This window comes from Vigna unguiculata, chromosome 6 (assembly GCF_004118075.2).
Source record: "Vigna unguiculata cultivar IT97K-499-35 chromosome 6, ASM411807v1, whole genome shotgun sequence".
In the NCBI taxonomy this organism is placed as follows: domain Eukaryota; kingdom Viridiplantae; phylum Streptophyta; class Magnoliopsida; order Fabales; family Fabaceae; genus Vigna; species Vigna unguiculata.
In genome coordinates, this window is record NC_040284.1 from 26,167,549 (window position 1) to 26,182,293 (window position 14,745).

At 33.1% G+C, this 14,745-nt stretch overlaps 3 protein-coding genes across 4 annotated transcripts; all 3 read right to left on the reverse strand.

The window, feature by feature from the left end:
• Positions 1 to 729: 729 nt before the first annotated feature.
• Positions 730 to 5,821, reverse strand: LOC114189089 (telomere repeat-binding factor 1). Of its 2 annotated transcripts, none has more exons than XM_028077796.1 (7): positions 5,622 to 5,821; positions 4,817 to 4,992; positions 4,449 to 4,666; positions 4,160 to 4,244; positions 2,724 to 2,807; positions 1,376 to 1,726; positions 730 to 1,034 (listed from the first exon to the last, which is right to left on the reverse strand). In XM_028077796.1, exons 2-7 carry the CDS (start codon positions 4,964 to 4,966, stop codon positions 1,023 to 1,025), a joined length of 900 nt encoding a protein of 299 aa, XP_027933597.1. In that variant the 5' UTR covers positions 4,967 to 4,992; positions 5,622 to 5,821; the 3' UTR covers positions 730 to 1,022. The 2 variants fall into 2 exon arrangements, with proteins under 2 accessions (XP_027933597.1, XP_027933598.1); XM_028077797.1 differs by having other exon boundaries at positions 4,817 to 5,010; positions 5,622 to 5,800.
• A 2,692-nt stretch (positions 5,822 to 8,513) lies between these two features.
• LOC114186606 (probable folate-biopterin transporter 7) lies at positions 8,514 to 10,868 on the reverse strand. Its single transcript, XM_028074560.1, has 2 exons — positions 10,451 to 10,868; positions 8,514 to 9,818 (listed from the first exon to the last, which is right to left on the reverse strand). The coding sequence occupies exons 1-2, from the start codon at positions 10,863 to 10,865 to the stop codon at positions 8,764 to 8,766; spliced, it is 1,470 nt and encodes a 489-aa protein (XP_027930361.1). The 5' UTR covers positions 10,866 to 10,868; the 3' UTR covers positions 8,514 to 8,763.
• Positions 10,869 to 12,469: 1,601 nt separating this feature from the next.
• Positions 12,470 to 14,601, reverse strand: LOC114189256 (50S ribosomal protein L7/L12). The gene is made up of 2 exons (XM_028077983.1): positions 14,479 to 14,601; positions 12,470 to 13,540 (listed from the first exon to the last, which is right to left on the reverse strand). The coding sequence occupies exon 2, from the start codon at positions 13,455 to 13,457 to the stop codon at positions 12,882 to 12,884; it is 576 nt and encodes a 191-aa protein (XP_027933784.1). The 5' UTR covers positions 13,458 to 13,540; positions 14,479 to 14,601; the 3' UTR covers positions 12,470 to 12,881.
• Between the last annotated feature and the right edge of the window lie 144 nt (positions 14,602 to 14,745).

The window sequence follows — 14,745 nt, forward strand, 5'->3', positions numbered from 1 at the left end:
TCTTTCCAAGTAGAGTACAAATGGAGGTAAGAAAAATTAATATATTAAATTTTTATTTATAATTTGGTACATACTAAGGATACAACAACCTATGAAGAAAATGAATGTCACGGAATTAAATCTCTATACAATGGAACTGTTTTGAATTATAATAATGTTATGTTAATTCTGATATTTGAGTAGCCAACAACTTATTACATCTACAATAGGCATATATTAGTAAAATAAATTAAACTTTACTCAAAAAGTTAGAAGAAAGGAAAAGGTACGTTTTTAATTATTGCATAAATTCAATCTATTCTTTAAGAATATATAATTCAAATCTTTCTTTTACATCTAAATTTAACATTTAATAATGATTTTTCACCATCATAAATTAATAAACAATTAAATTCACACAATTTTTTAAAATTTGAAAACTAATTACTCAGATATAAAAAACAGTAACCAAAACCAAACTTGACAAAAAAAAACGTAAACAAAAAACAAATTTAACCCTAAAATTAATCTTATCACAATAACCCTTACCTAATTTCTCCAAAATTATTTACTCGAGTTGAAACTGAATTTATTTTACTCTTTTTCATTATTCTAGCCTAAAAAAACTAGTCTATCGTTTTCATTTTCTTCTCCTAGAAAGGCATTAGAAAAGGTTTCTACAAGTACAACTTAAATCCAGAAATGAAAAAGAATGGTTTCCATGTGACGTGAAAGGATGCACCTGTATGCTTCAGAAGAAATTTGAACGAATTCCCATTCATCTAAACATCAGCATTCTGTAAATGGGTACATGGACAGAGCGCGAAGGTAACAACAGCTCTAAAGAAATTACAAGAAAGATTCAAACAATGCTTCTATCTACAAGGACATTTCAAGACCCAAAAATTCAGAATAATCTCCTAAACAAGGTGAAACCTGAATAGTAACAAGAAGAGCCTCAAGTATTATGTGTAAAATGTAGTTGGCTTCCCTACTTCATGCCACGGCTCATCTCTCCTAGTGTCTAATTCTTCAAACTTCCATCAAGCATGGATCTACGATTTTTAGAAATGCCAAAAATTAGAATACTACAATATTTTATTTTGATAACAGGGAATCAGTAAGCAGCCCAAATGGAATGTCTCCAAAATGATAAAAAAACCTCCTTGTCCTTAACCAAATCACAAGTCTCATCAATATGAAAAATTGATTTGCTCCTTTCCCTCATCACTATCTTATATGAAAAATAAAACAAAATTCACCTTTCCTATTTAAAGAAAAATATGTGCTTCTGTCATTCTACTTTTAAGTTGTAACAAAAAGAATTTTTCTGCGTGCTCTACAGACGTATTTTAGTATTATGAGTGAGAAAAGTGGGAGAAGGAAGAGATTTTACCCTCCTTGGGGATTTCCTTCCTTTCCCTGATTTTGTTGTAGCATCTGCAAAAGCTTGTGCCGCCTCTGCATCGGCTTCTGCTGCTTCAGCCTCCTTGGCTGCCTCCTCTGCTTCTGCTATGGCGGCTTCTGCTTCAGCAACTGCTCGTGCAGCAAATGCAGCTGCCTCTTGCGGAGTCATGGACCTTATCTTCGCTAACTCTAAATCTATCTGAGATTTAGTAAGAATGTTGGTCTCATCCTTGTCCATTTTCATGGAGGCTTTTTGCCTCCCGTCCAAAAATAACATGGATGAGTTTCTTCTTCTGTCGGAATATGCTGCTGTAGGTGCAATCCTATACTTGCGATTTACCTGAAACATCAAAGTCAACCCAAAAGTAAGATCTCTAATAGAAACAATTTAATATAACCAACACAAAATGAGACAACATCCACAATACTTGTAAAGCTAACATGAAAACCAAATGTACAAAAATGTCAACTCAAGACAATGGATTCCCAAAAATTATTTTATAAATATGTTTCTAGTTCATACCAAAACACAAACTTTGGCAAGTCTACACGGTTTGTCGTTAAACAACGCATGGCTATCTACCATAATCCTGACTATTACCCAGAATGCGTGTCTGTAAATAAGCAACAGTGCATAAAGTAAAACATGAGGAATACCAGCAGCAGCAGCAGCAATTGATTTCAAATAGACCATATGAAATTATGAATCCTGAATAATAAGTGGGTTAGAATTATTTCTTGCTGTTTTAATTTGTCAAAAATGATTGTGTCAATTGCTTCACTCACATCCTACGTATTCCCTTCTGTCATCTCCCCTAATCCTCTTGTCCAGGCATAAAGCCCAACATCCAACCCACACACTTCATCATAGTCTTATAATGAGTAACTACAGAGTTTGTCAAATCAAACAGAGCTTAGGGTAAATACTTCAGTATTTGTCCATGAATAGTAAAATATTAAAATCAACGCCCACTCCTCTAAACGAAAGTTCCATATCTAAATTTCATTCAATATTCATGCTTCTACGTTTAATCCATAAGGTTCTTAAGAAAACCAACCCATTCACACTGGCGAGCAAACTGGTTTCATACCCACCCAATTTAAAGAAAAGCCCGTTCCTAGGAGCCAGGCAGACTACAGAAGAGAGCCTAGTTCACCATTAATAGCAGTTCCATTTCTCACATGCAACTAACTAAAGAAGTCTGAACCAGAGACTCATTTGCATCCATCTCTTGAGATCATTCATCAAAAACAAAAGTGAATGCACCAACAGCTTTTAATGTGTGTTGGCATCAGAAGCATCTGAGCCGGGACATAATTAAACGTGTAGAATATACCTTGATCAGTTTGCCACTTGCTGTCAAAAACTTTAATTTTGCAGACAACATCCTTTTTAAGTCTGGCAGTGCCCAATATTGGTCCTACAGATTTCACAGCAATGAAATTCAACTCATATTGAATACAAACATAATATAGCATATATCATACGATGTACCAAAGAAAATGGAAATTCAAACAGTAACAAATAGACATAATGTCATTCTTTAGCCATAAAAATTGTGGTTATTTTAAAGTCTGAACGTCATTACATTTTCGGCATCCTTACTATCTGGGTCCCTAACACAATCACACATATGTATCTATGGTTACGGGTGGGGGACAAGATCATTCAACCATTGAAAGATCATAGAATAGACCAAATGTACACTGATACTCAAGATCATGATCTTGTAAAAGCAGATTACTTGCACCCCTTTGTTGATTGAGATTAAATAAGCCACCTTATTGCCGCCAAAATTGAGATGTGACTAAGGATCAGGATATGGATGAATGATCATAATTGAAAGATCGTAACATTGATTGTAAGATCATACCGGAAGTTGCAAAATTATACATAAAAATACATATGATAAAAAAAGATATGGATAAAGAAAGCTTCTTGTAAAGCATGAGCTTGATTCATTTTCATAGATTTATTATTCAATTGGTAGGTCCAAAACATCTCATAGTAAATCACACAAAAGACAAATATAAGCTTTTCAAAATTCACCCATACTCAGGTGACCCAAATCCCTAAAGCAAATCCTGCACACATTCCTAATCAGGTGCATGGGTATATTTTGTTCAGAAAACCAGAGGCAAACGAGAATGAACAGAGGCAGAATAAGAAGCAGAAGAAGAAAATTTGTCCCATCTTATCCAGCACAGCCTGAAGAAGAAAAACTGTCCCAGCATATCCAGCAGAGCACAATGTTGAAGGAAGTACTACAACCAGCACAGAAGAAAAAACATAACCCCAGCATCCCAACTAAAAGGGAGGAGAAGAAGATGATGAGGCAGAAGAGAGAAGACGAAGCACAACAATGCTATAGCTGAGAGCACAAATGACAGAAAGAAAGAGACGGCAGGATATGGAAGAAAAAATGATCATTTTAGGGCTGTTAAATGTGAAATGTCGGCTCTAGATGACCTAGGTCACAAAATACAGACCCAGAGAAACAGCTCCAGGATCAGTGAGGCACAGCAATACCTCAACTACACAAGAAACATTTAATCCAATAGGACAACTATGTTATCTCTCAACACTCATGTTTTTCTTTGACTTTAGCCTTCGGAAGCTTTTCATACATTCCACCCCCCCCCCCCCCCCAACTGATCTAAACTAAAAGGCCTTCTACGCCCACACATATAATGAATACTTTTGTTTTATTAATTTTACAATTATCTAGGGAAAACAACAAACAAAAGTTAGGCTTAGCACTCAGAACTATACCTCTATGAAAGCAGCAATAGCTGTCTTATTAGAACCACCATTCTCCTTCAAGCTAGTGATTGCTTCCATTATAAGTTTATCCAAACTGTATAATGTAAACAGGGTAAAACATATACTGTCATGCTAGACAAACCAATTAAACAATGGCCATAGTACTTGGTAAACATTAACAATTCCTTGCTAAAAAACAATTACAAATAGCCCAACTAAAGCATCAACTTTCAAGAAAACCAGGTAGAAAATATAATAGAACAAAATACCAAATGAAATAAAAAATAAAAATTCCAACCTTAAATTGGACCTTTTCGGACCCAGAATCTGCACCGTATCTCTAGAAATTTGAAGAGGCTTAACATCAACAATGTCTTCATCACTTGGAGCAACAGGAGTGATAGACATAGAGTGCTCATCCTGTTTTGGGGTATGATGCACCCTTCTGACTGCTAGCCTAGACTTTTCCCTGGAGCTCCATCCATTTGCCATCACGCTCAGATTTCGCCATTTATCCTATCCAACACCCCATATCAGAACAGCACAAGCATGTTATGCACGTAATATAAATGGCCCAACATTAGTTCATTACAGTGTAAAGATAATGAAGTAATGAACCTCAACCAAACATCGTATCAACAAAGACAACTACCAAGATAACCAGACCTTGAGATCCACATTTGACCGCAGGTACAAGACATTATTAAACTCTGGATCCTTCAGTATGGTGCGCCATTTACCAACACCATGCTTGATAACTCCAGCTTTGAGTGCTGCTTCCTCTTCTGCAGTCCATTTCTGCTTCGGAGCACCCATCACGAGTTTATCAGAAGCACTCTTAGCTGGCAAGCAGATGTAAACTGCATAAGCATCGAGTTTAGCTCTAAATACATAATCACAAGTTTTGTAATCACAACACTTTGGAAGCTCTTCTGATTAGTTTAACTTGTGCCCAACTAAATATTTAATTTTACAAATTCTTAACTCGGGATTAATAATGAGTTATATGTGAAAAGTTCAGTCTAGGGCTTGTTTTGATTCTTAAAGATCACCTACAGTCCAATAATTGTACAAATCACACCACTTGTGTCATAAAAATGGTTAAATTTACCACTTCCATTCCATTGATTTCGGACACCAAATAGTTCAAGGATGTGCTATAAGGCCATACATGGCACAAAAACAATAAATTCCACGTAGGAAGTTGTCAGTGAGCATGCAAAGAAATCCAACAAATTCATTCTTGATTTGAAGTGAGGGAACATAAGCTACAGAAAGATGAAAACCACTGTCCAATCAAATAGCAAACGTCGGAATTCGACACCATCAGAAAATCCAATCAGAATTATACATAAAAAAAGAAAAAACGGATTTCACAATCGGACCTAAAACAATTGAATTCTGGTCTGTTATACGAAACCCTAAGAGCAGAATTTGACAGATATCGACAGGGAAAACGGAAAGGAGAAACCTTAATTGGAATAGGGAGGAAACGATTTGATGGAGATTGGAAAGATGAGAAATTGGTGATCTAAAGTCCCCAATTTCGATTGCATCCCTCGCCAAATGCCCTAACAGGAACAGAAACCCAACTTGTGCATTCAACAGATGTATTCTATACCGGTAAACAACAAACAAAAAATAAGACAAAAGTTACATATTTCTTGTGTACTCTTTTGTAATGTCATCCTTCTAAAATAGTGTTACCTTGACAATTATTTACATAATATAAATGTTTGAGTTTGTAAAATTATCAAACTTTAAATTTATAAGATAAATACACAATTTCATTTATAGATTATGAAACTTTAATTTAATATGATGAATACACAATTTTATTTAGTTATAATATATTTATATATAGCGCTATCAAAATGGATTGGAACCCGCGAGCTAACCTGGCTCACCACAGGTCGGGTTGGTTGAATTTTTTTTTTCAAATTTCAATATGGGTTGATTTTTGACCTGACTCATTTAGAATCCGACTCACTCGGGTTGAACTCGTGTTAAAAGGGTGACACAAGTGTTTTTTTTTTTATTAAATTGGGTTTTACATTGGGTCATGTTAGGTTGTCTTTTTATCCAACACATAAATAATTTGTATTTTTTTATATTTTTGTTTGTATTTGGATTGTATTAAAGTTTATTTAGATTTTAATTAGAATTAAAATCTAGTTTTCACTGAAAAAAATAAAAAAATTGTATTTTTTTTAATTAAGTGAAACCCGTGAATCAACCAGTTTAACCCACCAACCCGTGGTGGACCAGGTTGGGTTTGAATTTTTTTGCCTCGCTAAAAAGTGAACCGGGTCGGGTTGGCTCACTAAATCATCAACCCATGGTGGGTCAAGCCGGGTCGAGCCGGATTACCTGTTTTGACAACTCTCTTTATATATATATATATATATATATATATATATATATATATATATATATGTGTGTGTGTGTGTGTGTGTGTGTGTATGGCCGATAAAATTTGTATGTATAAGTATCTATAACTATATATAAAGAGATTCCTTTTTTTGTGTCCACATTTCATAATTTCAACTTTACCCTTTACAATATAATTATTTGTTAAATTTTTTAAAATTAAGGGTTACTTTTATAAATTTTTATAAAACTATTTACTTATCTCATTCTTCTTTTTTCTCCTATTCATCAACAATTATTTTCTCCATACATTTTACTTTATTTTTTATAAATATAATTTTATTTTATTTATTAACTTAATAACATTACAATATCATTTATTACTAATATAATATCATACATATTAAAAAAATGCGTACACTCGTCCGTGATAAAAAAAAAAAACAATATAACTTAAAATAAGAGTTAATTGTATCATTACGTCTCTTATCCTATGTAGTCACTTTGGTCCGGTTGATAAAGAAAATATCAAACTAATAAAATAGAATTAATAACATCAAAGTACGATAAAAGTTTTAAAATATACTAAAAATATTAAATTAAAAAAAAACATTTTCCAATAATTTTTTTGTTTGGCTGAACAAAGTGTAAAAACTATTAAATAAAATTGCAATTTCATTTATCTTCAATATATTTTAAAGCAATAAATAAATTAAAATAAATATATTTGTTTTTAATGAATATCAATTATTAGTGAATTTTTTTTTTAAATAGCCACCTTTTATTTTCCAAAAAAGATTCTTTTAATCTACATGTTTTCACTTATCACGTTTTACTTTTTTATCACTTACTCTTGCACCTACATTTCACTCATTCATCCTTCTTTCCATTCTAACCAACTCATGTTTGTTTCCTCTTCATAAATTCTCATTTTCTTTTTGTTTATAGACAACAATAAGATTGAAAAAAAAATTGTTAATTCAAATACCTAAAAGTATGGGTCATAGATTGCTGATTACATATGCTTAAAAGCTATATAGAAGAATGTCTTTTGAGAATTACACTTAACATACAAATATAAGTGGTTGCTCAATCTTAAATGTGTAATAGTCTATTCGTTTAGCTTGTTATTAATTAGGAATATATTCAGATTATAATATTAATAGCTGCAATTTGAAGTTGTATTAATTGCTTTACTTTTACTAGACTTGTTAAATTTGTGTAAAAAAGTGTGTTAAAGATGTTGCATATCATAAAATATAATTAAAATAAAGTTTATTTTATCAACATTTGAAAAATATCATGTCACTTTATAATTACCGCGACGTGAATGTTAATAATCATAGTTGTTTTAGTTCACAGCACTTTCCTTACAAAAACATTTGTTTTAGTCGGATAAATATCTATCTATCCATTAATTTAGTAGCTTTGTAAAATTTAATGTTTTAATAAATAAATGTTATTTTGAATTTGTACTTTAATTTTAGAATCAAATAAAATTTTTAAAGATACGGAAGGCAGGAGTAACAAATTTTCTAAATCAAGGAAAAGATTGAAAGTTATTAAATGTAAATTTGCAATATTTTATATATTTTGAAAATAATAGCTAAAAATATAATTATCTCATTTATATGTCATTATACGTATATACCATATAAAAAATTAATTTATACAACCTGGTCGTTACACTTCGACATCTTCCTCAGATAGTTAGTAACAATTTTCTTTAATTTAAATATGTTTTTCATTTCGCTGATATTTTTGAATGATAATTTTACAAAAATATGAATAAAAACATGTACAATAAAAATTTGATTTTTAAAATTTGTGAATTGTTAAAGTCTTCGGTTTATTCAGTTTTCATTGGATTGCAAGGTTAAATGGTTACAACTTCTGTGTCAACAAAACAGAAAACTATAAGAGTCCATATTCTCAGCAAGTTTTTGTTTGTGTGCGTGTGATTTTGTACCTCAAAAATGCATTAATTTTGACATATTAAAAAAAGTTTTATTTTTATTTTTTTAATTTAACAAAAGAAGAGGAAAGACAAAAGTACTTGGAAGAACACGATCACCATGTGGTCACACTACACCTTTACACGCTATCACTTTTAAACACACTGTATAAAAAATCTAGAATACCAACTGATATAGCTTCTATGTGCCAGCTGATGCATGAAGCAATGAAAAGAAAAGAATCAATCACTTCAGCACCTTCCACTATTTCCTTGAAAGATATAAACTTTACGAGTCTTTTCGCTTGGCTTTTGATTCTACCTTATCAGGTATGCACGATGACCAAAAAGTTGGCACCAGAGTGCATGCAGCTTGTATCAGAAGTGCAAGTGGAAAGCCTGAAAAGTCACTTCCTGTTATCTTAACATACGATGCAAGTGCAACACCGAGGTATCCACTCACAATGAATGCAAGTGCTACGGAAGACATGAGAAAGGCCATTATAGACCCTTCACATCCTGGTGGACACATCTGTGCTATTAGAACACTGAATGGCAGAATCTTGAAGAGAAACAGAACCTCCAAGAATCCTGAGAAAATCACCACGTAGAGTGAGTCTGGCACACCCATTTGCCGATAAAAGCCTCGCACAAACAAGAAATCTGAAACCATGAAGAATGCCATCGTTACTTGAATGGATGATATCAGTTTTCTTGGTGGGATAGATTTGAAGTATTTGTTGTATATGATGCCCCATAGGAGCATTGTTGCCTGGCCAAACACCTTGGAGATACCCAATACTGATGAGTTTATGTTCAAATGCTGTGTCTGGTAAAAGAACATGGTGCCTGTAAGGGCAGGAATAATGGCATAAGATGCTGTAAACCATGATATTGAGTATGCAATTTCTGGCTTTCTTAGAGCAACCAATAGCTGTGAAAGCTGATTTCTTATCCCAACAGATGGAGTCTTTGGGAGCCCAAGAGAAGTCTCGGGAACTGAAATGGTTATGAAAAATTGGAGAGCAAGGAGGAGGCCAAAGTATAAAAACATGGTTTGTGGGTGGAACCGGCCAATGAAAATGCCGGCTAGAAGATTACCAAGAACTCCTCCTGCGGAGCAAGCTATCCAAACAAAGGATTGGAGGTTGCCTGAGGAAGATGGTTGCGGGTGCTTGGTTGAGGAAGGACTCTGTTTAGCCATTTCTGCAACAATGGCATCGTTTGCAACCTCAGCTATGGAAGCACCTAGGTTACTAAGGAGAAGGTATATGGAGATAGTGAAAATAGACATGTTTGATGGACAGATTGCTATGATTATCCATGACAGTGCCTGCAAGAAAGCTGCATAAACAGATTCAGAGAAACATTTAGGAATTAGTTTTAAGAAAGCTGCATAAACTGATTGTGTGCTAGTTTCAGAAGTCTTGTGCATTGTCACAATTAAGTTTTAACGAATTTAAGTCTGAGGCCCCTTTCCAGCCTTTGGCTTGATTCAAGGAAAAATCGATGATCGTGTTTTACCATTTAACTACTCATCAATATAAAATGAATTCAAAGAATCTAGATTCAGACTTAAGATAATATATCAAGAAGTCCCAACAAAAGCAAAAAAGTAAGATACCAAACTCAATCTGGTTTTTTCTTTCAAGTCCAGAATCTCGATCCTACTCTCTCTTTATGCTTTTTCCCATTAAAGCAACTTCACACGGAATTAACAGATTCTTTTATTCATAGTTATACACACAAAGGATCAATTCATCCATTCATCTTTTCTTTTATCTATTCCAAAGCAGCATAAAAAGGAACACAACACAACACAACAGAACCAATTCTCAATTCCCAACATCCAACAGCAAGGAACCAACAACTATTGACAGCAGTAATAGTATGCAACTTGGCTTTAACATGAACAAATCAGAGAGAGAAGGCAAAAGGGTAGATAGAAATGACAAGAGTGAAGACAACAACTTTACCTCCAAAGGCGATGTAGGGAACTCGGTGCTGGCCAGAGATGTAGACAGAGTCTGAAACGAGGCCATAGAGGGGCTTTCCAACCATGGGAAGATTAGCAGAATTCTGAAGAATTTGAAGAGTGGAAGGGTCAACTTTAAGACCATCTTTGAGGTAGAAACTCACAACCAACCATGGAAAACATCTGAATCCTTGCACCCAGTATCCCAAACCCAGAACCTTCTTCAATTTCCCACCACCGCCACCGTCCGAAGTTACCATTTTTCTTTCACTTTCGTAACCCTTAAGGAAAAGAGCTATCAAGAGAGAGAGAGGGAGCGAGGGAGAGAGGGAGAAGTGTTTAAGACCAAATAGAGATTTAATTTTATCTAAGGAATTGTTGTTGCAAAGAGGTTTGAGCTTTTTAAGGAAATGCATTCAGGTGATGTTATGTTATTATGCAGGAAGACCACTGAGTGGGGACACATTCATTCATAAACTGACATATGTTACTGTCATTTAAAATAACGTTTTCTAAACAAGTGACACCTGCTCCCACCTTTCTGTTTCTTGCATCTTTAACTTCTCTTTTTAGTAATTTAATATTTACATGTGTATTTAATTTTCCTAAGTTTTCTTTTTCAACTAATAATTCTTTCACAGTCCGTTCTCCAGAATACTCCTGTCAGTAGATCTGATATCGGTCAAATTTTTTTTTTTTTTCATTTTTGGTTATTCGTAGACACGAAAAAAACGGCATGGCACCATATTTGTGAACGTGGCAATCCTAAGTTCTAACAATTTTTTACGTAGAAATTAACATTTTTGTGAACGTTGTTAGAAAATCATATGACTTTTTTTTATAAGGAATAAATCATAATTTATGTGGTAATAAAACAAACAGCGATATCCAAAATGTCGCACTAAAACGGAAAGTTAGAGGAGAGTGTAGATGTCACTATCATAATTATTAAATTAGTATAATATGTGTAGTTGTTAAAACAATTGATCTAGATCATACATAAATTGATAAATTAAATTTTGATAAATTTATGTTATTCGCATTTGATAAAGTAGAAGTTTTAATAATTTTTAGCTTATTTGATTTATTTATATTTATGTTTCTAAATAATCTACATAGACGAAATTTATATAATCTTAAGCCATATATTTATTACTTGTTTAATTTTAAATTACTTTATTTTGTTCTAATTATCAAGTTACTGTTTTCATTAAAAAGTAATAACTATTTTAAATTATAATAAAAAAATATTTTTTAAATAAATATTGCATAAAATTTAGTTTATATAAAACGTTTTATTATAAAAGATTTAAAAATATAAATTTATAATTATTAAAATATGTAATTACAACTTTTAGTTGGTCAGTTAATCTTATCAAACATTTTTAATTTAGTTTTTTCAACTTTAAACTAAGAATTTAATTCCCAACTGCTTTTTCAACAAATTTTATCAAACATTATCAATGTTTTTAAATTGTTTTATTATAAAAGTAAGTAATAATTTATTTTTTACATTTTTGTTTGACATTTTTAAACTGTTGAAAATACTGTTATAGATTATCTTAAATTAATTCATACTAAATAAAAAAATTATATATATGATAAGCAACTATCTTATATATATATATATATATGTAAATAAAAAAAACAGCGCTGTATTGGTAGTAAAAACAAAAAACTGAATACAAATTAATAACATATATAATATTCTCCATAACATCTTTGTCATTGTCACCAGATCAAGCAATGATAAAACAATGCCCTTTTTCATGAAAAGTTCCTTTAGGAGAATGGAGATAATTAATACGAAAGAACAATGACCAAAAAAATAGACTTGTGTACCGTGTTATACACAAATTTCATCGTCATTCGATATACTAAATAAGAAAACAAAACATATATTACCTACTCTGACTAATCACAATATCTAAACCAAATGGCCAAAGCCATAACCATACAACTCATGATTCTTTTCCGTATTCTTAAAGAAGGTTTTCAGAACAAGGAACAACTAAATTAATTGACTATGAAAAGAGGCATAATGCTTCATAAGATGTCCCAGTCCAAACAGAATACAACAAGTATAGTGTATCAACTACAGGAATCTCAAAGAACTACAAGAAAATTCCATAAAATAATTTTGCCTATGAACCTAGAAACATTTCATTTGGAAGAACATATGTGAGCAGAGGATAGGCAGAGTGTTACAAGTGTCAAACCAACACTGCAGTTACAAGTGATACAGTAATGGACTAGAAAACCCATCTAACAAAAAATGATTCAAATAGATTATTCAATAGCTGGTTCTTAATCGTTAAATCTGTTTCGTGCCTTTAGAACTTTCTTCTAAAATTCATTCACGGATAACCATGAGGTGGCAACTTAAAGACATAAATTAAGGAAAATTATGATCCCAACCAACAATCAAAATTCTACTCCATTACTGCAACTCCTCCAGCAGCTTTTATTTTTTCTATTATGTTATTTGCCTCCTCTTTCGTGACTCCTTGTTTTAGCACCACTGGAACCTTTTCAACAAGATCTTTGGCCTCTTTCAATCCCAGGCTAGTAAAGGCTCTTACCTCCTTAATTACCTTGATCTTTGCCGCAGCATCAAATTTCTCCAATTTCACATCAAAAGCTGTTTTCTCTGCCTTTTTCTCCTCGACCTTTGGTCCAGAAGCACCACCTTCTGGACCCATGTCCAAGCCATCCGTGGAAATTGGCTGCAACTTTGGAAGATTTAATCTTTCTGACAAAGTAGGCATAATTTGACCACGTTCTTCTTCCGATAGTTCTCCAATTCGTTCTGCAAGCTGAATGATCTTTTCTGAGGGTGGAGGTCTGGGGCCATAAGGATCATAAAATTGAGGAATTTTATACTTTCTTGGCTTAGCCAGAGAATCTTTAGAAACAGAATTGGTCTGTAAGGCTCGAGATTGCAAGAGACCACATATATCCCGCTGAGGGAGACGGTAGATTAATCTGGAAAGGGGGGTAAACCTCATCTCTTTGTTCAATAAAAATAGTGACTCATGAAACCGATATATTGGAGAGAAGATGCTCTTTCAACAAACTAGGAGCACCAACCCTGTAACAATTTTAAAACTTACTAAGGTTGAGCTGTGAACCACACGACATATAACATATATGATTGCAGATACAACTTCAGATATTCATCCACATTCTCACCCAGTCACTTCAAACAGAAGAGATCGCCATAAAAGAAGGCAGAACATACTACACACGTAAAACATCAACTTCAAACACTTCCAATTTCAAAAAACAACAATGATATGTGAACAGCCCATCCGTCCAACAAAACAACCTAACACACCTTTTGCATTTCTCTTCCTATCAATCATATCACCTATGTACCTACACTTCTCTGCATTTATCTCTCAAGGTGTCAATTAACATTTGGGTGTCTACTCATCATTTTCCTTTTCAAAAACATCCCAAAATCAGAAAAACGAATTTGGAAGTGCTCTAAACTCGAGACAGACAATTCATGAGAATCTATAACCATTCTTGTTAAAATCCAAATCCAAACACCAAATGTCAATCACATATTTTTCTCCCCCAGATACAATATGCATGTTTCACAATTCATACAGAACAAGACAGCAGCTATAGTTGAATCACAACCAGCACGCAACAAAAAAAAAAAAAAAACAGTAAGCAAACTGAACTTATTAGTGACCACTGGAATGAAACACAACAAAATTCAACAAAGCATAAAAGAAATTACATTTCTTAAAATAATTAAATTTCATATCCCTGAAATCTACGATGCACAAAAATAGATGGAACAAGGCCACTAATTCAGGGGATTAATTAAAACAAACCGAGTTTAAAAGTACACTATTTGGAATATTTTCATAGCGCTGAGGAAAAGTACCGAGGAGTTAATAAAAATACTTAGGGTGATCAGCGAATTGAATTTGATGGTTATATCTATCTATCTATGAAAACAGAAACATTTCTTCAATTAAAAAGAACAAAGGACCGAAAGAAAGCATGTGTTACCTTCAGGAAGAAGGTGTTGGACTTGCAATTTTGGCGTACTGTGCTAGCGAGGAGAAAATAGGGGAAGGAAGGAAGAATGAAAAGTGCGGGATTAGGGATTGCGGAGCTGTGAACAAAGCAGGCTTTACAAGTGGGCTTGCAATGTTGGGCTCGGTTAAGAAAGTCCATAAATCACTTTCTGCACCACCATTTGCCGTTTTTAATAATCAGTAAATTAGTTCTTAGGAATAAATATTTTCAACCTTTTTAGCGGAAATTTCTATGGAT

Excerpts from the sequence above, each read along its gene's own strand:
- LOC114189089 (XM_028077796.1), bottom strand. The coding sequence starts at position 4,966 with ATGGGTGCTCCGAAGCAGAAATGGACTGCAGAAGAGGAAGCAGCACTC. Across the intron at positions 4,667-4,816 it reads GGTCAAATGTGGATCTCAAG|GATAAATGGCGAAATCTGAG; the intron begins GTCTGGTTATCT and ends GGTGTTGGATAG. Across the intron at positions 2,808-4,159 it reads CTATTGCTGCTTTCATAGAG|GACCAATATTGGGCACTGCC; the intron begins GTATAGTTCTGA and ends TGAAATCTGTAG.
- LOC114186606 (XM_028074560.1), bottom strand. The coding sequence starts at position 10,865 with ATGCATTTCCTTAAAAAGCTCAAACCTCTTTGCAACAACAATTCCTTA. Across the intron at positions 9,819-10,450 it reads TCCCTACATCGCCTTTGGAG|CTTTCTTGCAGGCACTGTCA; the intron begins GTAAAGTTGTTG and ends CTGTTTATGCAG.
- LOC114189256 (XM_028077983.1), bottom strand. The coding sequence starts at position 13,457 with ATGAGGTTTACCCCCCTTTCCAGATTAATCTACCGTCTCCCTCAGCGG.